The sequence below is a fragment of the Alosa alosa genome, chromosome 8 (genome assembly GCF_017589495.1).
Source record: "Alosa alosa isolate M-15738 ecotype Scorff River chromosome 8, AALO_Geno_1.1, whole genome shotgun sequence".
NCBI classification, from domain to species: domain Eukaryota; kingdom Metazoa; phylum Chordata; class Actinopteri; order Clupeiformes; family Clupeidae; genus Alosa; species Alosa alosa.
In genome coordinates this window covers 11608302-11632839 of record NC_063196.1, presented here as the reverse complement: position 1 = coordinate 11632839, position 24538 = coordinate 11608302, and the positions used below count along the sequence as shown (strand labels likewise).

General features: G+C 43.7%; 2 protein-coding genes across 2 annotated transcripts in view; both read left to right on the top strand.

Annotated features, from left to right (window-relative positions):
- grm1a (glutamate receptor, metabotropic 1a) overlaps positions 1 to 16402 on the top strand; it is a 36846-nt gene extending 20444 nt beyond the window's left edge. Inside the window, 8 exon segments of the mRNA XM_048250436.1 lie at positions 5153 to 5388; positions 8997 to 9243; positions 9758 to 9929; positions 10538 to 10664; positions 12553 to 12672; positions 12675 to 12778; positions 12996 to 13738; positions 16101 to 16402. Coding sequence (XP_048106393.1) covers positions 5153 to 5388; positions 8997 to 9243; positions 9758 to 9929; positions 10538 to 10664; positions 12553 to 12672; positions 12675 to 12778; positions 12996 to 13738; positions 16101 to 16389 — 2038 coding nt within the window. The 3' untranslated portion in view covers positions 16390 to 16402.
- Positions 16403 to 18158: 1756 nt separating this feature from the next.
- rab32a (RAB32a, member RAS oncogene family) overlaps positions 18159 to 24538 on the top strand; it is a 32677-nt gene continuing 26297 nt past the window's right edge. Inside the window, exon 1 of the mRNA XM_048250435.1 lies at positions 18159 to 18712. Coding sequence (XP_048106392.1) covers positions 18499 to 18712 — 214 coding nt within the window. The 5' untranslated portion in view covers positions 18159 to 18498. The remainder of the gene's footprint in view (positions 18713 to 24538) is intronic.

The following is a 24538-nucleotide window of genomic DNA, read 5'->3' as shown; positions in this document are numbered from 1 at the left end:
ATATTCCCTCGGCCTCCGGCCTCGTGGCTACGGCCTAACAACACCCGTGGGAATATCCATGTCCAACCCCACTCTGCTAAATTGCTTAAACAGAGAGTGGAGTGTTCATGTGTTAACAGAGTGGAGTGTTCATGTATTCATACAAAAAGTGAGAGTGTGGATTTTTCATGTGTTAACAGAGAGTGGAGTGTTCAAACTGTTCATGTATTCATACACAGAGCAGAGAGTGGATTGTTCATGTTAACAGAGCAGAGAGTAGAGTGTTAAAAGAGCAGAGAGTAGAGTGCTCAGGTGTTAATTCGGTTGTTGAGTCTGACGTCACAGGCCCAACAGCTGTTTCATTTGTTACATTCGTTACATTATTGCAGCGAGGGCTTACGCTGGTCTGCATAAAGGGGGACCCCCTCCTCCTTAGCAGAGAGTGAAATGTTCATGTGTTAACAGAGCAGAGAGTGGAATGTTCATGTGTTAACAGAGCAACTACTACGCCTAAATACTTCCCCCTTGTAAAAGCAGGTGTTAATCCAAATTGCAGTTCAATGCGTCAATAAGAGAACCTTTCAAAGACAACAGAATCACTATTTAGAGCACTATTTTGTGTGAGAGTGGGCCTGGGCAACAACACTCAGCTGCTCTACAGAAGAGGGTTAGGAGTGGGCATGGGCACACACACACACACACACACACACACACACACACACACACACACACACACACACACACACACACACAGAGATATTCACACATGCACCTACAGTACACACACAGACAGACAAACACACACACACACACACACACACACACACACACTTTCATGTCATTCACTTAAACTTTCCTACTTGCTAGATTTGACCAATCTTCCATAGCCTATGTGCACAAGTAGTTTGAGTAGAACTACTGATCTTCATTATCTCCCCGCTTGTTTACATCTTATCATGTATGCACCTACAGTACACACACACACACACACACACACACACACACACACACACACACACACACACACACACACACACACACACACACACACACACACACACACACACACACACACACACACTTTCATGTCATTCACTTAAACTTTCCTACTTGCTAGATTTGACCAATCTTCCATAGCCTATGTGCACAAGTAGTTTGAGTAGAACTACTGATCTTTATTATCTCCCTGCTTGTTTACATCTTATCATGTATGGTATTATTTCATGATCGCTAAACGTTTGATTCTTTTTAATGTTGTCATCAGTTAACTTCATTCAACGGCGCTTGTATGTAGGCTGCCATTCAGTTGTGGGCGTTAAGAATTTTATGGCGGGCTTAATGGTATGTCCATGGCGCTGATAGCAAGCAAATGTAGCGTTCGCAATCTGCGGTATGTCCATGACGCTGATAACGCTACGTTCGCAAATGTACGTACATCTGGCCCACAGAGTGGAAAGTGGAATGTTCATGTATTCATACACAAAGCAGAGAGTGAAGTGTTCATGTTACAGAGCAGAGAGTGAAGTGTTCATGTGTTAACAGACACAGAGTGGAGAGTGGGATGAAAGCCCTCAGACTGAGTACTCCAGGTCCTGGTCCTGGTGCCAAAGAGGTGCTGAGAGGAGGGTAAGAGAGAGAGACAGAGCAGTGGAGAGGAGGTAGGGAGAGAGAGAGAGAGAGAGAGAGAGAGAGAGAGAGCAGTAGGAGAGGAGGAAGAGAGAGAGACAGAGCATTGGAGAGGAGGTAGGAGAGGAGAGAGAGAGAGAGAGAGAGAGAGAGAGCAGTAGGAGAGGAGGAAGAGAGAGAGACAGAGCATTGGAGAGGAGGTAGGAGAGAGAGAGAGAGAGAGAGAGAGCAGTAGGAGAGGAGGAAGAGAGAGAGACAGAGCATTGGAGAGGAGGTAGGAGAGAGAGAAAGAGAGAGAGAGAGAGCATTGGAGAGGAGGTAGGAGAGAGAGCAATGGAGGGCTCTTGTGTGAGAGTGGGCCTGGGCAACAACACTCAGCTGCTCTACAGGGGGTTAGGAGTGGGCATGGGCACACACACACACACACACACACACACACACACACACACACACACACACACACACACACACACACACACACAGATATTCACACATGCACCTACAGTACACACACACAGACAGACAAACACACACAGACACACATACACACACACACACACACACACACACACACACAAACACACACACACACACACACACACACACACACACACACACACACACACACACACACACACACACAAAGAGATATTCACACATGCACCTACAGTACACACACACAGACAGACAAACACACACAGACACACAGACACACACACACACACACACACAAACCCACGCATGCACATATAGACAAACTCAAACACTTAAACCCATAGCCACAATGAGCGCACTCCAACTACAAACGCACAGAGGTTATGTACTGAATCATCAGACAAATGATGAAATGATCGAGGACAAAGTCTGAAGTCCGAAAGACTTGTGCTTTTCTGAGGGTGAACATCACCATAGAGACAGACAATTATGTCATGTTGTACCTTGGAGACCAACAATAATTTTCTTCAGAGTGAGATATGTGAGCAAGAGAGACAGAGAAAACGAGTGAGGGGAAGAGAGAACATGCAGAGGTGATGAGAGAGAAAGAGAACAAGGGATCAGAAAGAGAGAGAGAGAGAGAGAGAGAGAGAGAGACAGAGAATGAGTGATACAGTGGATGTGCAGGAGAGGAGAGGGTTACTTTTCTTCCCCCACGCTTGCAGATGAGTGGTGGCTTCTCTGATTCTCTGATGCCATCTCTCTTGTTCTCTCTATTTCTCATACACACACACACACACATGTACTTTCACGCTACCTCTGTCTTGCTCTCTTTCTGTCTCTCTAGACACACTCTCACACACACTCTCTCTTGTTCTCTCTATCTATCTCTCCTTTCTCACACACACTCTCCCTCTCTATCTCCCATCTATCTATCTATCTATCTATCTATCTATCCTCTCTCCCTCTGCCCCTTCTTCTAACTATTTCATTCAGATGAGCACTAGCACTAGTAGACAAAAGTACAAATCTCCGGCTCTCCTTCTGAACTTTGTTGGCATGAGAGAATGTTTAGGAAATGTATTTGGGGTTAGGGGTTAGGATTAATTAGGGTTAGTTTGAACACATGATAAAAACAACTTAGATGTTGTGTAATTTACAGTAACTGCACTGTAATAAGGACACTAGATATTACAGTTTGTCGCTTTGGTGCTTTTCTCACATCACTATTAACATTTGCACAGCAGTTAGTGCAATTCTCAAAACAATTAGTGCAAACTGCAAAACCTAGTGGATAACCTGCAAAAGCACGTCACTTGCTCAAAATGGATAGTCCATTCCTCAAAAGCAAGTCTTTATGTCAATGAATCTGCCAGTGTCATCAAAATGAGAAGTCTTGACACCATCATTTATGAACAAGATAGTCAAATGGCTTTGTCATGTTTTCATTACGACAGTTTATGCTCTCAGTGTTTTCCCATGCAAAAAAAGGTCAGAACTCAGTGACACTGCCTGAACATGCTCAAGACAGCACTATACACTACTTGTACAGCCATTTGAAAACTACAGTAAAGTTACACATTGCTGTAGTTAGGGGAGTAAGTCAGTACAAGACACTAAATATGTACATTTCACATTTTTACTATATGCTCTTTGCAATTCTACAGCATTGTGACAGAATTTGATAACTAGTTCACCAATTTTGTATGTAATGACTCAAGCAATGAAATGAAGACTATTAGTTTTATTGGGAACGACTATTCAGCATCCATAAGTATAGTTAATTTTGACTGACATGACAAAGCAACTGATAAATGTTCAAAAGCATTTGCAATTTGTTCAAAGGAAGGAGAAATTGCTACTATGATGTGCCCAAATGACTAAATGTTGTGGAGGTTGAACTAATAGTTATGATTGAGAAAAGCACCAAAGCGACTGAGAAAAACTGTAAATGGACCAAAATAAACATCTTCTCTCTCTCTCTCACGCACATACACACGCACACACACCGACACACACAGTGATTACTAACACTCTGTCTGATAGTAATTAGACATCAAAGGAACTTCCATAATTAATCCATAATTGATGGACTTTTTTTGGCAGAAGATATTACTGGCGGATAAATTTAGGAAATCCATCAGCGCAGCGGTAGAGTACTCATCTGCCAGTCTCAGCTCAGCAGCAGCGGTAGAGTACTCATCTGCCAGTCTCAGCTCAGCAGCAGCGGTAGAGTACTCATCTGCCAGTCTCAGCTCAGCAGCAGCGGTAGAGTACTCATCTGCCAGTCTCAGCTCAGCAGCAGCGGTAGAGTACTCATCTGCCAGTCGCAGCTCAGCAGCTCTCTCTGTGGCTATCGCTTTGTCCCATCGTCCTCCTGTTTCTCTCCTAACTGTACATACACACTGCCGCTGACTTGAGCCTCCAAAGATTCAGGATGTCAATAATTTTCAATGGAAGCCGGCTTCTCTCAGCTGCAAGAAGCGGCAAATCCATCGGTGTCGCGTTTTGGGCGTCTTGAGCGACTTGAGCGTCAAGCAGAAAGTTGAAAGTTGGTCAACTTTATGGTAATGAGCTATGACATGGTTCAGCGACCAATGACCAGCAACCAATCGGAATAGACGGCCTTTAAATAAAGTAGTAAGATAGAACATGATCGAATATATAATGCTGCCACGTCAGAGCGTCCTAAGCTTCCCTGTACTTTTTTGACAAGTGTCCTTGACAGGTTGACCCGAGCTTCTTTGGAAGCTCAAGTTGGCGGCGGTGTGTACGTACAGTAATCGTACTTCTCTCCTCTGTCAGCTTTCTCCTCTCTCTCTCTCTCTCTCTCTCTCTCGCTTCTTTGCTCTCACTGTCACTCCCTCTTACTATTTCCTTCTCTTCCACTCTTTCTCACCTCATCTCTCTCTCTGTTTCTCCTCATCTGACACATTTCTTTCTCTAACTTTCTCATGTTGTCTATCTATATCTCCCTCTCTCTAACTTTCTCATTTCCCCCTATCCCTGTTCTTCCTCCCCTTCTCCTTTTCCTCCTTTCTCTTTCTCTCCCTCTTTCTCTCTCTCCCACCTTCCTCTCATCCCTCACCTCCTCTCTATCCCTCTCTCGTAGTGATGGATGGGCAGATCGTTATGAGGTGGTGGAGGGCTACGAGCAGGAAGCAGATGGAGGAATCACACTGAAGCTACAGACAGAGGAGGTCCAGTCCTTCAACGACTACTTCCTGGAGCTGCGCCTGGACACCAACAAGCGGAACCCGTGGTTCCCCGAGTTCTGGCAGCACCGCTTCCAGTGTCGAATCCCCTTCCATCCACAGGAGAACCCCAACTTCCAGAGGGTCTGCACAGGTCAGTGTGTGTGTGTGTGTGTGTGTGTGTGTGTGTGTGTGTGTGTGTGTGTGTGTGTGTGTGTGTGTGTGTGTGTGTGTGTGTGTGTGTGTGTGTGTGTGTGTGTGTGTGTGTGTGTGTGTGTGTGTGTGTGTGTGTGTGTGTGTGTGTGTGTGTGTGTGTGTGTGTGTGTGTGTGTGTGTGTGTGTGTGTGTGTGTGTGAGTGCTGGTGTGTGACTGAGTACTTCTGTGTATGACTGTAAGTTTGTGTGTGTGTTTGTTGTGTGTAAGTACATGTGCGTCTGTCACTGAAGACCTCATTGTTATCAATGGGATAATTCTGCAATTCTGGGCAAACTCTGTGATCCAGCCTGTGTCAGATATCCAAACAGTGAGCTTTGTGACTCATTCATTTATTTTATTCAGATTTTTTTATGCTCAAGTTAATGCTTTCTAATATGACTCAGAGTAGTGGTGAAGATTCAGGGTTGGGCTAACACACACATATACCTAATACACACTCTCTCACTCCTTGAAAAACACACACACACACACACACACACACACACACAAATGACAGTAACACATTGGCATACACATTTTTTTAGGGAAAAAACACAGAAACACACACACACACACACACACACACACACACACACACACACACACACACATGCACAGACACACAGACACATCACACACACCCCCATGCAACCTCTGGTGAGTAGTGGGATCTTCTCTCTCTAATGTGACTCCAGCTTTGGGCCTCAGATCGCCATGACATAACAATCTGGCTTGATATGAACCCCCCTAAGGGTTTAGTGGGTGTTCTGACTCAAGCTGATTCAGTGTGTGTGTGTGTGTGTGTGTGTGTGTGTGTGTGTGTGTGTGTGTGTGTGTGTTTTTGTGTGTGTTAGAGAGTTTGTAAGTATGTGTGTTTTTTCAGGGGAGTTACGCCCATTGTAAGATAGATTGTTTATCTTTGTTTATCTTTTGTGTCTTTGTGTGTGTGTGTGTGTGTGTGTGTGTGTGTGTGTGTGTGTGTGTGTGTGTGTGTGTGTCTGCCCTGAGAGGCTTCAGACGAGCCGTTAGAAGGGCTGCCATTAGCTTTGGCTGGCTATATCTGGAACAACTTTATAATATTAAAAAGAAATATGAAAGAAAGTCATCTCTATGGTCAGGAGAGAAGAGAAGATGAATCAAAATTCACCGTAAAAATGCACACGAGTAACCCTATGCATCATTTCAACTGTATTCTGTATTCCAAGTTATGATTTTGACACACACACACACACACACACACTCACACACACACACACACACACACACACACACACACACACACACACACACACACACACACACACACACACACACATACAAACACATACAGTATACCCAAAATCACAATCACACACACACACACACACCCCTAACGTTATTATTACATATGTCATATATAAAGTGAGTGTAAATTATAGCAGGGAAAGAATCCAAATGGATGTGTCTGACCCATGATCATCCAAGTGCACACGCACATATACCCTGCACTTATGCTAGCAAGCACACACACACACACACATATATATATATATATTAACACCCACACACCACATCCAACTGGTGTCTTGTGTATGAATGAATCTGATAAAGGTCAACCTGTCCACCCACCCAATTACTGTCAGTTCTGTGCAGTGGGGTTTCCCATTTAAGAGACCTTATTACTTACTGTAGAGATGGATGTGTAAAATGTCTGTTTGTAGATGTGTACAATGTGATGTGGGTTGTACTTGATGTAGACCCAGTGGGTTTGCATAGATGCTATGTGTAGATTGATGTTGATTAGAGGTCTACGATGTCAACGATTGGTGGTTGATTACACAACTGCAATCCAGTAAACTCATTCTCAGATTTGAAATAGAAAATGGCCATTTTATGTCTATGTATATTTGTGTAATAATGTAGGATTTTTGTGTGTGTGTGTGTATCTGAGAGAAGAGAGAAAGAGTAAGAGAGAGAGAGGGAAAGAGAGAGAGAGATTGAGATTCATGTGTATGTAATTGAGCTTTGGCAATAATGTTACTGAAGCGTTCATGCCAATAAAGCTTTCTTGAATTGAAAATTCAATTGAGAGACAGAGAGGGAGAGATGGAGTGTCTGCCTTTATGAATCTTTGCATGGGTGGTAATAATTGACTGCCAATTCATCAATTTAGCTAATGATCTGTCTATCAATGTCTCTTTAGCCTTTTTCCAATCCATCAGTAAAATATTTTATGGCTCCGTGTGACAATATTTGCCTTGCTGCTAATATGACTGATGTCTCGGTAATGGCAGAGAGGTTTGGAATAGTCAAAGCCTGGGGCTCAAGGGAGTAGAAGCAGCCAAAGAAGGAAATAAAGTTTTAATGAGGAGAGAATTTCAGCACTTACAGTCTCAAAGTCATCTAGCCACATTACTTTGGCTTCAATATCTCGGCAATGTACTTATGAATCTCAATATGTTCTGATGACTTTGACTTTCAGCTATGACTTTGAACAACATCTCACAGCTAAATGCCAGTGTTCTCTCAATCCTCCGACTCAGGCTTATTGTATGCTCGTCATCTGAATGGTGTTAAGTTTTGACGTCTTGGTCTTTTGTTCTTGCAGGTCTGTTTCTCCTACGTGGAGCTTGCTTATTTACCAGTAGCTACTCTACGGCTACCTTCAAATTAACACAATATGCAAATGCCAAAGTGAGGAAAATACAAGATGTTTTGAATTTAAGATTCTTCATTTGCAAATACATTATGTTCTTAAATGGTATAAAAGTTGCAGAGAACTTTTTAGTGCCTGTGTTTATTATTAGTGGTTTTCAGATAAATTTTTTCTTTGGTGTCTTAAGTGTAAAATTGATCTTTGTAGTATTTGTGATGCAGTCCACATATTGTACTGATTATGGGTCCTGCAGTAACAGGTAGAATTACATGTAATCAGGCTCAGCATGGAACAAAATAGCTCTGAGTGGCAGAGGATGGCTGTTACACAGAGAAAGAGAGAGTGAGAGAAAGAAAGAAAGAGAGAGAGAGAGTAAGGTAGAAAGAGAAGGAAATGTTTTAGAATTGTTATTCTTTATAATTCTGGGGAAGACTGTAACAATTACTTTGTCATTTAAATGTTATTTGCTTTTTTATTGTGTACTGTTTGTATATAAATAACACCTTAGTATAGTTTCAACTGGGTGCAACTGTAAATCCTCCTGAGCGTCAATATAAACTTCATAAGGATAGCACTCACAGTTCTTTTTAAAAACTTTTTAAAATCACATTTTGGGCAAGATGTCCTTCTTCAGCGTGATTATGGCGATTATATATTTAATAGTGTATGTGTGTATGTGTTTATTGTCTATCTATTGTCACTCAGACATTGTCTATTTACTGTACACCAAAGTGACACCAACAACTGGAACCAAATGTCTTGTATGTGTGAACATACAGTATTTGGTGAATACAAGCTGATCCTAATCTTCATCCCGATCCTGATCGGATTCTGATTCTGATCTGTATTCTGATTCTGATTCTGATCCTGATTCTGATCCTGATTCTGACAAAAAGTGTCTTGCTTCTCTGCTGTGTCTGGTTGAACGCAGGCAACGAGAGCCTGCGTGAGCACTATGTCCAGGACAGCAAGATGGGCTTCGTCATCAACGCCATCTACGCCATGGCCCACGGCCTCCATGACATGCAGCAGGCACTCTGCCCAGAACGTTCTGGACTGTGCGACGCCATGGATCCTGTGGACGGACGCTACCTGCTGGATTACCTACTCAAGACGTCCTTTACAGGGGTGTCGGGAGAGGAGGTGTACTTTGATGAGAATGGAGACACGTTGGGCAGGTGTGTGTGTGTGTGTGTGTGTGTCTATGTGTGTGAGAGAGACAGAGATGTATGAAACGGTGATTATATGTTATATGAAATAAAATATGTATTTTAAGTGGTTTAAGTTGTTTGCCATACGTGTGGGCAGAGAGTGTGTGTGTGTGTGTGTGTGTGTATCGTTATCACTCACTCCTTCCCTCAGTATTACACACATACTGTACACACACCCTGAACACACACTATGCATTTTTACACACACACACACACACACACACACACACACACACACACACACACACACACACACACACACACACACACATTCACTCCTCAAACTAGCCCCCCATACTGTGTGTGCTCTACCAGATATGACAGGTTGGAAAATTACCTTTCACTATTCATTACTCTATTGTGGGAGAAAGTGAGTGTGTGTGCGTGTGTCCAGCCTCTTAGCAACTGTGACGCGTCATATCTCACACACCTGTCCTCCCTACTTGTGTGTGTGTGTGTGTGTGTGTGTTTGTTCGTTTAGGTATGACATTATGAACCTGCAGTATGTGGAACACACTGGTCGCTATGACTACATCAACGTGGGCATGTGGCATGAGGGGATGCTGAGTGTGGACGACGACAAGCTTCTGATGAACCGCAGCGAGATGGTGCGCTCTGTCTGCAGTGAGCCCTGCTCCAGAGGGCAGATCAAGGTGTGTGTGTGTGTGTCCGCGAGTGCGTGTGTTTGATATGAGTGTGTTATAGGGTTGTGTGTGTGTGTGTGTTTGCGTGTGTGTGTGTTTGATATGAGTGTGATAAAGGGTTGTGTGTTTGTGTGTGTGTGTGTGTGTGCTGAAAAGTTTTTATGTGTGTGTATGATGGTGTGCTTCATCTTCAGCAAGCCCTGCTCAAAATGGAAGATCAAGGTCAGTGTGTTTGTGTGTGTGATTAAAATCTGTTGCGTGTGTATTGTGTGCACTTGGTCTGTAGTCCACAAACAAGACCAAGATCACTCAAGGTCATTGTTGTGTGTGTGTGTATGCATATGTATGTGTGTGTGCGTTTGTTTTTATATTTGTGTGTGTACAGTATGAATGATGGTCTGCTCAATTTGAAGTGAGTCAGATAAAGGTCAGTTATTGTTTCTGCGTGTCTGTTTTGGTGTGTGTGCTTGTGTGAGTGTGTGTGTGTGTGTGTGTGTGTGTGTGTGTGTGTGTGTGTGTATGTGTGTGGTTCATTTTGTGTTTTTGTGTGTGTGAACACAGCTGTCTGCCCTAACCCTGCTGTGACCTTTGAACTCTCACCTCTGACAACCATGCAGGTGATCCGTAAGGGGGAGGTGAGCTGCTGTTGGATCTGCACCACCTGTAAGGACAACGAGATCGTGCAGGACGAGTTCACCTGTCGAGCCTGCGACCTTGGCTGGTGGCCAGATGAGGACCTGCAATGTAGGCGCACCCCTCCCTCTGCGGCCATATTCATCCCACCATCCCACCATCCACTCAGCCATCGATCAGTCTGTCTGTCCTTCCATGAACTCAGCTGTGAAGAGGATGTTTGCCATTCAACTATGCAGTCATCTGACAGTGCATCCATCCACTCATTAATCCATCCATCCATCAATCCTTGTGAAGTGTGAAGAGGATAAGATGTTCCGCTCTATTCTTCTGTTTGCCATTTAACTATGCAGTCAACAGGCATTCAGTATGAAATGATCCATCCATCCATCCATCCATCCACCTATCCATTCATCTATTCATCTATTAGTGTGTCCTTCCATTGCCATTATGATGAACTTATAAATTGGAGCTTGTCTAGACAGTCACATTTCTTCCCTTTGCATGCCTTCACTGGTAATGGTTTGTCCGTCTCATTCTTTCTGATTCTGATTCAGCAGAGTACAGGGCCCTATCTTTTCACTCCATCTCTTTTGGTTCTCTCAGCCTCGTCCTTGTCCTTCACTCCACATTTAAGTGTGTCCTTTTTCTCTGATTCCTCGGGCCTTATCTTTTCCTCCATCTCTTTTGGTTCTCTCAGCCTCTCCTCTCTCCTCTTTACCTTTTTCTCTTTCCCACAACCTGTCTCCCATCTCTAAAGCGCCTTACACATAGGATAGGACAACGGCACCGCCGCACTCTCAAACCCATTACACAACTGTTAAGTTAAACTAATTATTCATTTCTGATTGGACGAGGGGAGTTCCAGAGTGGCAACATCCCAGGACATCCCCACTCAGGCTGTTAACCATTAGTAGACTCAAACGAGAGCAGTGATTCCATTACATCACATTTAGTATTATTGTCACAATTTTTGAGTGAGAAAATTAAGGATAAATGACGATAAAAGATATACCCACAGCTGTGGTTACAAGTGGCACTCGTTCTCCGGCCTTGTGCCTATGGCCGAACCAAAAGAAACGTTTCGGCCTATGGCCTTTCTCAAGTCTTACATAAGACTTGAGAAAGGCCATAGGCCGAAACGTTGTTTCTTTTGTATTAAACTATTGGCATATGAGCTGCTAGAGTGTGCGGTCTCCTCAAAAAAACCTCAACTATCAGTGTGCGTTCGCTTTCCCCATTCAAATATACTATATCCTTTACCAACCCCATTCTCACTCGTGCCATATTGCTTAATTATTTTCGATATATTGCACAGTGCAAGAACGGCCTGCTGCTCAGCTAGCCTTCTTGTACACTGCGGTCAGAGTTCAACAATGTTGAACTTTGACCCTGGCGTGTGATGGCGACTACTATTTTGCGCTTTACCCAGCGGCAATCGTACTGAAGCTCATACCACTTCCAATCTGAAAGCCCCATTACACCATCACATTCTCTCTCTATCTCCACTCCTCTCTCTTTCTTCCTCTATCCATCCTCTACACCATTCTTCTCTATGTCCTCCCTCACTCTCCTTTCTCCCTCCTTTTCTGACTCTCTCTGTCTCTTTTTTATCTCTCCCTGTCTATCTTTCTCAAATTCAAATTCAAATTTAAAGTTGCTTGCATGAAAGCATGTGTTCAAGCGCTGTTTGAGTACAGTGTTGCCAAACCTCTCTCTCCCTCTCTTTCTCTCCCTTTTCTCGTCTCTCTCTCTCTCTTGATCTTAATGGTGTTTTCTATTCCTGTCAGGTGTTGTATGTTGATTGATTTTCATTTTTACAAATCTATGAAGATTCTTGATGTTTTTGAGGAAAAATGGTGCTACAACAGCGTGATGTGTATTGTTGATAATGACAAGCTACAGATTGCACATTTCTTTCATTAATAACTTTCCTCATTTTTACTTTTTGAGTACAGTGTCAAGTTGATTTTGAAAATTCTCTCTCTCTCTGCCTTAGTCTGTGAACCGCTGCCTCTTATGTACCTGGAGTGGAGCGCCGTGGAGTCCATTGTGGCCGTGGTGTTCTCGTGCCTGGGGATCCTGGTCACGCTCTTCGTCACCTTCATCTTCATCCAGTACCCACGCCCGTGGTCAAGTCGTCCAGCCGCGAGCTCTGCTACATCATCCTCATTGGCATCTTCCTGGGCTACATCTGCCCCTTCACACTCATCGCCCGGCCTACGGTGTGTGTGTGTGTGTGGTGTATGTGTATGTGTGCCGTGTGTATGAATGTGTGCATGTATGTCTGTGGGTATGTGTGTATGTGAGAGTGTGGTGTATGTGTATGTGTGTGTGTATGCTGTATGTGTGTTTGTGTGTGTGTTTGTGTGTACACACACACACACACACTATAAGTTGCTTTGTGTATCATAACCCTTCCACCCTTGTCTCTCCCTCCAGGTGGTGTCATGTTACCTGCAGCGTCTCTTGGTGGGCCTCTCGTCGGCCATGTGCTACTCGGCGCTGGTCACCAAGACCAACCGCATCGCCCGCATCCTGGCTGGCAGCAAGAAGAAGATCTGCACGCGCAAGCCACGCTTCATGAGCGCCTGGGCCCAGGTGTTCATCGCCTCCATGCTCATCAGCCTCCAGCTGACCCTGGAGGTGGTCCTGATCATCATGGAGCCGCCGGAGCCCGTCAAGTCCTACCCGTCCATCAGCGAGGTCTTCCTCATCTGCAACACGTCCACCGTGAGCATGGTGGCGCCACTGGGCTACAACGGCCTCCTCATCCTCAGCTGCACCTACTACGCCTTCAAGACGCGCAACGTGCCGGCTAACTTCAACGAGGCCAAGTACATCGCGTTCACCATGTACACCACGTGCATCATCTGGCTGGCCTTCGTGCCTATCTACTTCGGCTCCAACTACAAGATCATCACCACCTCCTTCTCCGTCAGCCTGAGCGTCACCGTGGCGCTGACCTTCATGTTCACGCCCAAGATGTACATCATCATCGTCAAGCCCGAGCGCAACGTTCGGAGCGCCTTCACCACGTCGGACGTGGTGCGCATGCACGTCGGTGACGGCAAGACGGCCGTCCGGCGCAACAACAGCATCCTCAACATCTTCCGACGCAAGAAGACAAATAACAACTCGTCCACTGCCCCACCGGCAACCACGGCCAATCCCGGGAGTGGAAAGTGAGTGACAGGCAGACGCCTTAGCAAATTGTTGACTGGGAGGGTGCTCTAGCCATTGTCTTAGATAGATATTGTTTATGCAGACAGTACATTTAATGCTGCTAAAGGTCAGCTTTTGTTTTCAAATGCATTTCAACCCCTCAAGGATACACATACTCACATGAAAATGGACAAATATGCATTATTATCTTCCCAAAAAAAGAGTACCACTTCTCACAATTAGGAAATAAGGTTAGAAGACTGCATGTGTGTTGAAGAGGCATTGAAGTGTGCGTACATACGTTCATGCATATATGCATTTGTGTGTATCTGTGTATGTGTGAGTGTTTTGAGTATATGAGTGTTGTGAGTGTGTGAGCATGTTTGAGTGTTTAAGGGATCAATGTGTATGTACTGTATGTGTGTGTGTGTGCATGCACGTGCATGTTTGAGTGTTTAAGGAGTGAGTGACTGTGAATGAATGTAAGTGTGTGTGTGTCTGCGGGTGTGTATGTGTGTGTCTATATGTGTTTAAGTCTCATCTCTGACCATCACTCTGCCATGTTTCTCTCTCCCTGCTGCCAAATGGAGTGTGTCTGGAGTTGTGTGTTCAGAGAAGAAGACTCTGCTCCCTCTCTTCTTCTCTCGTTCTTTCATCTCTCTCTCTCTCTCTTTCTCTCTCGCTATCTCTATCCTCATTCTCCCTCTTTCCTCCCCTTTATTTTCTCTCCTACATCGCTTCTTCTCCATTTTCTTCATGCGTTTTCTCTCTTTGTAACCCAATCACAATAAAGCCAAAGCATGTGTTCTCTGGGGCTTATTTTGGCTTTCTCCGGAGATGCCTGACATATTTTAGCAGATTTAATTTCATTTGAGTGTGCAGTATGGACTAAGAGTGGTAGGGCAGGGAGAGAGACATAGGATGTTTGAACACTTCATAAGGCTTTATAAGCTGTACATAGGAAAAGTGCATGACAATGTGTGCAGAGCCTTGACCATGATGATCATACTAATAACACTGATGTTGATACTAATTCTGCAACAAGCATTACCGTATTTACAACAAGCATTACCGTATTTACAACAAGGATTACCGTATTTACTTGAATCAAGGACGCTCATTGTTGACAGGTTTTACTACCCTTTTTAATGATTTAGAAACTTTAAACCATTATGCATATAAGCATGACTATAAACATTATTCAAACAGTCACTTTCCTAGCCAAACATCACATACAGTAAATGCATGACTTTACCTGTAATTCATTAAACAGGAGGACTTGCCATTCTAAAAGCACTAATGATACTTTACTGAGGGTTCATTCAATAACCAATGCTAATGAACCATTACTAACCAATGCTTTTTTAAAAACTTGAGTCAACAGCTATTGGAAATCAACCAATGTAAACCAAACACAATAATGTATCTTACTTTTTACCTGATTCGATAACTAATCTTAGTTTGTGTCTAGTTAAATTATGAATGTAAAGTCACTAACATTACAATATCAGGGTCTGATTATATAGCCACTGCTGCTGCTTGAAAAAGGAGGTTAGAGACTAGAGCTAATTAAAATCTCAATTTGACTTTTTTTCTGTAATACTCAGGTATGCTTCCATATTTTTCCACTCTGCCCTTCAGGAGGGAATTGACATTATCAAATAAGGCCATCTTGATAATATTTCCAGGACTTGAGAAACTCAATTCTAAAGCTTTTTTTTCTTGTCTGTGCAAATTTGCTGTTTGACGTTTGGTTAAATATTTGAGTGAATATAGTAGATTGTACATAGTAGATGTGCACACAATAGCGAATGGCCTCAGACAAATACACACACACACACAAACAATATGTAAAATTAACACAATTGGCTGCTACTGACTGCCCTTTATATAACTAACTTCTAACATACCCTTCTCTTCAATGTATGCTGAGAGGGGCACACCAAAATGTTCAACTAGTGATTTTCTCTTCAAGATGGCTCTCACTTTCACACAGAGTTCTGTTTAGTTCACCTCAGTGCTATTTAATTGAATTGAATTGAATTGAAATTCATATAAGTTAATTGTAGCACAGTTCAGTTTCATTCAGTTTTGTGAAATTCATTGTTGTGGCTTAAAAAATTGGCCAGATTTTATTAGATGGTACATTAGATTTCTTATATTCCCTTAAGAAATTAAATAAATTAAGAAATGTTTCGATTACTAATACTCATACAATCATTTAGTCAGACACAGTTGGCCTGTTGCATGATCATTAATCATTAATAACCCTAATTGGACTAATGATGATAGTGGTTGGTGACAATACTCATGATGTTGATGATGTTTGTTTGTTTGCTTCCTTTGTCGGAGAGTAACCCGCGGTCTCTGTCTCATTCGTAGTTCTAATGGAAAGTCTATGTGCTGGTCTGACTCAGGTGGCAGACCACAGACGACACCTCAGCAGACGCCCCAGCCCCCCCGCCAGTCTGTGTGTGCGACGAGACCAGCGCCCCCCCCAAGCCAGACAGCAATCATCCGACCCCTAACTAGCTCCCAAACGCCCCCGCGCACCCCCGCTTCCCATCCCCAGCAAGAACACAAGACCTCACAGGAGGACCAGGGGATGACGCCATCACACCCTCATCACACGGTTGGTTTAGCCCGGGAGGAAGAAGGGAATACTCTCTGATTTGTCCGTTAAGACGGAGGAGTGTACCAACGACGGGCAGCAGGGGGGGTCGCTGGACACGCTGAGTACTAATGTTCCCACGGATCACTTGTTGGTGGCCACCTCTGATGAGCCGTCGTTGACCAATCAGCTGCCTCTGTTCATGGATGAAGGCGGGGTCCTGGATGGTGGCGGGGCATTTGACCTCATGGAGGACTTCCTCTCTGAAGAGGAAGAGGCGGAGTCCCAGAGCAAGATGACTCTGTTGACCCCGCCGTCTCCCTTCAGAGACATCTCGAGGCCCGGGTCGCCCGTCTCCCACGGAAACGACCTCAGTTCCTCCGAAGTCCTGCTCCCTGGCACTATCACTCAGATTAACTGTAGGCACAGCTCCTCGACACTTTGAGTCTCCCAAGTGATTATACACCCATTAACACACACACACTAAGGTGGGCACCGGCACACACACACGCAGATACATACACATGGAATTCATCTACTCGCCTGAATAATTTATCTTGAGATATCCTTTTGGTGGCTTGCCAAGTCTAGTCCCTGTAATGACCTGAGGAATTAATCAGAATGGATCCGGATGACACACCTCATTGGAAATAAAAACTTGAAAAACTCTGTACTTGAGGAGAAATGTGGAAAAGACAGTAGATATCATGATATGATGGAATTCTGTCTTAACTTCTACAGCGGTCTTCACCTTTGAAACTCAAAGGTCACCTTCCCCCCTCCTTTTTTTCTCTGCTTGGGCTGATTGCCTTACACCTTACAGCAAAACACAAACACCCAGTTTATACTGATGACAAACACACACACACACACACACACACACACAAACAGGGATGAATTTACACTCACAATTCTTCTGTTGCACACCCTGTACCCATACACTTATCATTGGTCGTATTTCAGTGAATGGGACTTGATTGTACTGTTAAATCATTAGTCTATGTTCTGCAGTTTGATCAGGACTCATTGATTGAAGTACACAGAAGTTTCAAAGAACTGTCTTTTGTTACATTCCAGTGTTGTATTCTCTGTCCATTCTGTTTGTTCAGAGAAAAGCATTTTTGGATGTTTGTATACCGTTCAGCCTTGCGCCTTTTCCGCACCGATGGTCAGTTTGTACCATAAATGTTTGTACAATATGATTAGAATGTTACATATTTATACATTTGAAACGTGTCTTTCAGAATATTGTGAAAGTTTTTTCTTTTGCTTTTAATGCTGAGTAGAGTTGCGGAAACCAATTAAGCTGTGCTTTCTTTCAGAAATATTTATGAATTTAAATGGGCTAGTTGCTTCTAGTGGTAAGATGGTGCACAGTAAATCAAGCTTTGACTGATTCTGTAATTTAAAAAATCTGTACTAGTTCACGGAATTAGGATTTATAGAAGTGCTAGGACGCAACCTTTCAGGTTATTAAGAAACATTTATGTAATAAGCTATTATAGTTGTTATACTATGAAAATGTTTATGTTACTGTCTTTTAGTGGGGTTAAATTATTCAGTACACGTGAGGTAATTAAAGTAATCATTTCATTGTCATTTTGGACAGGGATTTGTTTTAGACAAAACAATCTGATGCTGTAAAATAAAACTTTTATAGTTAATCTCTGTTCTGTTAATATTTATTTTAGTCTAGTTAATTCGCAAACAAATAGCGCCCCTGATAAGGACGTGTGGTTAAAGCCATGTAAACAGTCATAAAATGCAAAATGTCTCGAGGTTTAAATCACGTTCTGTAAACCTGAAACAACTCGGCATGAGCTCAGCATGTTGTCTGTCTCGTGAGTGAGTAGGCTAGTGCACTCGCCTACGGTAGATTACCGCCCGCTGGACCCACGGGTCCCCTCAGCGCCCAACCACGGACCAGACAAGGATAAAAAGTGAACTAAAGAAAGTTTATCCGAGACTCGACTCTTCCGGTCCTGTGACTTATCAGGTGGTTGTTTGGTAGGAGGAGAAGAGTGAGGCACAGTGCGTTCTACTCCCTTACCACCCACCCGACGGGCCGCTGCTACATCGCATAACGTTAACTGAAAAAGAGCAAGTAGCGGAACTTGAAAGTTTGTGAAACCTTTTCCCTTTCAACTGTCACCGGAGTTGTTGTGTGCCATGGCCGGAGGTTCAGTTACGGAATGTAAAGAGTATTTATTTAAAGTGTTGGTAATAGGCGAACTGGGGGTGGGGAAGACCAGCATCATCAAGCGGTACGTTCACCAACTTTTCTCCCAACACTACCGGGCAACCATCGGCGTGGATTTCGCACTAAAAGTAATTAATTGGGACAGTAAAACGCTGGTCAGACTGCAGCTATGGGACATAGCAGGTAAGACGTCTCACCTGACTGAAACTATCTAACCTACCTCAACGTCAAACGTCACCTGTTTGGCAAGATGCAGCGGGTATTTCCCTGTGTGTGAGCGCGTGTGCTGTGCTTGCGTGGTTGTACACTCTGATAGAAGTTTTCTTATGTGCTTTACGTGATTATGTAGTTTTGGATGGGCCGTCCACAGTGGAGTAGCCTACACAGCTACAGAGAGAGTAATGTGCGGAATTCCATTCTCCACATGTCACGAGTTTTGCCGTTCTCCATAGCTAGAACACGCTTGCCATTTATTATTGTTTTGTGTGGTTGGTGAAGACCTAAGACTATCTAATAGTTTTGCTTGTTTAGAGCATATGCATGTGTTTCCCCGTGACATATCGACTTAAATCCTCTGCCAAGAAGACAACCGAGCCTCTGAGTGTTTTGGTGTGGTGTTGTGATCAAGTTAGCGAGGATAATTAACAACGAAATGTAGGTCATGTTATCAGGCACAGCGCCAGTGAAAAAGCAATGGGGAGGGATTGAAGAACACGTTGAGAGCGAGAGTAGAAGAAAAGAAATACAAAGAGTAGCCTACTGGAGAAGGAAGAAGACATCTATAATAGAAAGGGAAAATAACGCCGAATAGACTTGAGTCACACCCATTCCTACAGGTTGAAACGCTTTCGCAGGTTCATGTCAAGCCGCTCGCACTCTCGCGCCTCACCTCGGATGTCCAGCAGCAACCAACAGGGTTCGTGCGCCTCAAACTAAACCAACCGGCGCGTTCTGAACTTACTTTCTCGTTAATTACCTAGTTACAACGGTAACAAGACGGACAAGACAAGTCAGAAAAACATGACCACTTAGGCTACTATGGATCACTGAGAGATTATTGCAGTAGACAATATTTGGCTATAGCCTACCGTTTGTTATAGATCATAGGCTATAGGCTACAGGCTATTAGATTAGATTAGATTCAACTTTATTGTCATTGTGCAAAGTACAAGTAGCCTACAGAGACAACGAAATGCAGTTATAGGCTATAGGCTATTAGACGATTTTAAATGTATGATTAAGGCTAAATCATGGTGTGTGTGTTTCGTGACAGAGAAAGTGAGGCAAAGTGTGTGTGTGTGAGACAGAGAGCATGAAAGAGTTTGTGTCTGATTTCATAATTGTGACATAGCTCGGAACAAAATGTCACTCAGATATGAATGGGGGTGGGGCATCAGCCAGGGAACAAAAGCTGCGCAGTCACATTTCATCTCAGGTAAACCATGATTCAGCACTTTCTAAAAGCCTGTCACATGTATAGAGGGCATCCCTGCACCCCTCCCCCCCCACCCCTTACCCACCCCCTTTTCACACTGACACACACGTGCAGATGTCTCACAAGTGCTTCTTTGTGTGACTAGCCACTGACTAGTTATCCATTAACTCACTCCAGTTTCCTCACATGATCATATGTTGTTAAGGACCGTGGCAGCCATGGCCTACTGGTTAGCGCTTCGGACTTGTAACCGGAGGGTTGCTGGTTCGAACCCCGACCAATAGGCATGGCTGAAGTGCCCTTGAGCAAAGCACTTAACCCCTCACTGCTCCCCGAGCGCCGCTGTTGTTGCAGGCAGCTCACTGTGCCGGGATTAGTGTGTGTTTCACCTCACTGTGTGTTTCACTAATTCACGGATTGGGATAAATGCAGAGACCAAATTTCCCTCACGGGATCAAAAGAGTATATATACTTACTTACTTATACTTAAAAATGACACATGTTGTCACTTCCTGCTCAGCCTGATGAATGACATCATAATGCCTTGGCTCATATACTATTCATATCTATGCCTTGGCTCACTTTGCTGAGTTTAGCATAAGGAAGTGTTGCCAAGGTGAGCATCTATGCCTTAACCCAGAGGCTGACTTTGGATCTCATTGTTCACAAAAGGTTGTCACTTCAACATATTAAGCCGCTGAGTTTAAGGCTCTGTGCCAGCAGTCTCTTAATTAGGTAACGGGGCTATTTGAAGTTTCAGAGGGGTATGCCAACACCCAACCCCTCCACACACACACACACACACACCCCTCCCTTTTCTGTTCTCTACAAAGCAAACTGTGATCTGAGACGCTTAGCATAAGCAGCCAGGGATTGCATCTGCCAAGTGACACTTTCCAATCACAAACAATGCATTGTAAAAGTTGGTATTTACCCCTTGAGGTTAATTTATAACATACTAGGTACACTTTAAGTGGTATTTTCCAATGTGCAAAGTTCTGTGAAGGTCCATCGGAGTGCCCTGGAAAATGATGCTAAAGGGGTACTGCTATCAAAAAGTGACAAAAAGGTTCATGTTCCTGCACGGTACACAGGAACTGGCAAGACATGCCATGACTGAGAAGCCATTCTCTTAATTGTAAGCCATCAAAATGAGTATGAAGCTGTTATTTTAAGGAAAAAAACCCCAACATAATGCTAATTTAAAACAACACAAGGTTAGAATCTATATTTAGGTCCCTAAGCATCAATATTAAATGCCATGTAGTGCTAGATGGTACCAACTTAGTCAAAATGCAACTAAAAGGGTCATGATCTCACCCAATCAACGATGTTACATAGTGCAATATAAACTGTTCCGGGAGCTCGTTGCAGGGCCAGTTCTATTTGCTATTTGCCGGCTACATTTGGGTGGGCTGGTAGAAGTTTTGAGTGGACAGCATAGCAATGTGGTCAAATTAGATAAAAATTGACATAAACGCAAAACTCAGACACATAAAATCGGTACTACCTAGCTCCAGTTGTTGCAGCCAACAGCCAGGGATGGGCAGTATTTCTGATACATGTATTTAAAATAAGTATTTCCAATGCAAAATAGAATTTTATTATTTGTATATTTATTTATGTTTATTGTTGAAGAAAATGGCTTTGTATTTCTTATCAAAATACTTTAAAGGTGTGTATTTTTGTAGTTCAAAAATACTGCCAAATATTTTTGGTAAAACCAATAGCAGAGGTGGACGAAGTCCTTTATTTACAGTAAGTGAAAGTACAGATACACCTTGTCGAATATTACTCCAATACAAGTGAAAGTCAAAATGTTAATTGAGTTGAAGTACAGTTTAAATGAGTTGAAGTACTTTTTACATTTTAAAAATGTTTAAGTATTCAAAAATCAAAAGTACAACTGTTTTTCCTTTTTAATGTAGTATTTTTTTATACACAATAATAATATCCTTTGGTTGGTCACTAGCAGTGTGTATTCATTCACATACGTGTATTCACACTGATAATTATGACAACACAGTAAGTTAGTAAGTAAGTACAGTGTAAATACAAAGTAAATACATTTCATTTATAAAGCACATTTACACACAGCATAAACTGACCAAAGTGCTGTACAGTGGATAACTAAAACAACAAATACAATACAAATACAAAAAACACATTGGACCTATAGTCAATTATATAAAACATGAATAAAAGGATACCTTCAATATCAGGGCAAACAACATAGAAATACAGAAAATGAGCAGGAGTACAGAATTAGGGAACAAGGAATGCCAGGGAGTAAAGGTGTATTTTTAGCCTGGATTTGAAGGCAGACATGGAGGGGCCGGATCTAATATCCAGGGGAAACAGCAACTGCAAAGGTTCTATCACCCCTCTGTTTGAGCCATGAGCATGGCACATGCAGAAGCCCTTTGTTTGGGAGGAGCATGATGGAATTTGCCACGCCTCCTTCAATCAGACAGGTTATTTATTCACAGTCGGCCTCTATCTGCCGGGTTGCTGCATCGGGGCGCCAAAAACTCGCCAAGAAGAAGAGCTACTCCGCGGACCATATCTTTGATTAGAGCAGAGTTAGATGTAGGATCGATTGCCCTCGTTTCGCAAGGAAAGCAGACCTACATCGCCTTCTCCAACAATGAGTTTATCTTTCCTCTCCTACTATAGCCGATCAACTGAGCACCAGCGCCGCAGCGCGGAGCTCCATTCCTCCGTCGTCTCCCCCTTTGTTCATGCAACATGTTTTTCAACTCCGCAAGTTATGGCAGCCCGCGTGCAGCCCACTACCTTGCCTTCCGCTACTGCGGCCTCTTTCTCTTTCCAGCTAATCAACCCTCCCCACTTTTCTCTTTGCCTACCTAGGGTGCTGCGCAACCTCCTCCCCCTTCCCTGTAGCGACCGCGTCGCTACTTTTTCCCCTTTCCCCATCATCTCCCGCCGGCGCGAACCGCGTTCAAGCGTGCGTTTTTTCCCAGCCAGGGACCGCGTCCTTGGTTCTCCCTCACCCCTCTTTCCCTGGATTGGTGCCACCACCTATAGGCTACCGTATCGGCATCTCATCTGAGACCATGTCTACAAAATGTATTTTAAGGGAGCATCGCTTTAACTCAATGCCGGTGTTGGCCATAAGGCAGCTGATACACATGAGCTGTTTCTCTGTCGCTTATTGCCAAGAGGGCAAGGAAGGAATTTTTCTCCTTTAAATGTCTGGGAGTTTTTTCACCTTTCTCTGTGTTCATTGAGTGTCAGCATATTAAAGCCCTTCCCTAGCTGACCAAGGGAGCACCTGCACCTGCGTGTAGCTCTGCTCTGTTCCTCGGAATCCTCTCTAATAATGTGTTGCTGCTCATCACTTCTCTTGCCATTATAGCTACCGCAGTTAGCTATAGCAGCCTATTTTAATTGCATTAGATGTTGAACTTCACAACCGCGTGTTTGGGCTGTCATTTTCAACATCTACTCTCTCCTGCAGCCCCAACAATTTGGCCAATTATTTTTTCCATCGCATGGAAAGATCCCCCCTCCAGACTACGGACGCCCTGTTACTCGCTTCTGGTTTCAAACGCAGCTCAACGCTGTTCTAACGCAAATCAGAATCCCAGCAGGCCGTTACTCATTATTTTATGGTGCAGCCACCAACGCGGCAAATAACGCCCTGTCCGATCAAGCGCTCAAAACTCTCGGCCCGTGGTCCTCCGACGCCTATCACTCTTTTATATCAGATCAAGTCTCTCTGATCTGAGGGAATTAGCGCACCTCGCGCTCTCCCGTCGAATTTGTTTGCGTGGTCCTGGCTATAGGGTCCCTCATCTTTAACACATTTTTGGGGTGTATTACGGAATCCTGCACCCACTCCTGCCTGCGCCAGTTGACTCCTGCACCCATCCCGCCAAATCACTTCAGGACCCTGGCCAGAGACTTCGCCAAACATGCTTTTCTATTATGCTATTATTTCTGTTTGCAAATTACGGAATGTGAACTAGTGAAGGGACCTTTGGACTGAGTAGGGCTGTACAAGGTCGGTGGTGTAGGTTGGGGCCAGCCCTTTAAATGCCTTAAAAGCAACTAATAAAACTTCGAACTGAATCCTAAAAAGAACTGGGAGCCAGTGCAAGGAGGCCAGAATGGGGGTGAGGTGCTCACGCCTCCTGGTGCCAGTTAGAAGATGCGCAGCTGTGTTTTGGACCAACTGCAGATATCTAAGTGAGGATTGGGGAAGGCCAAGGTAGAGGGAATTGCAATGATCTAGCCATGCTGTAATAAAGGCATGGATAACTTTCTCAAGGTCGTTGTGAGATAGGAAAGATTTGAGGTGGGAGATCATTCTGAGCTGGTAAAAACTATTTTTGACAACAGCGCTAATCTGTTTGTCAAGAGTTTGGAGTCGAGGATGACACCCAGGTTTCTGGCATAGGGTTTGACAGATGGGGTGAGGTGACCTTTTGCACTACAGTGCATCTTGCCTTGGGAGGACCAAAAATGATGACTTCTGTCTTGTCAGTCATATCGTCACAGTTAACAAGCTAACCATCACAAAGTGTTTTGCTAATGTTGGGAACATTGCA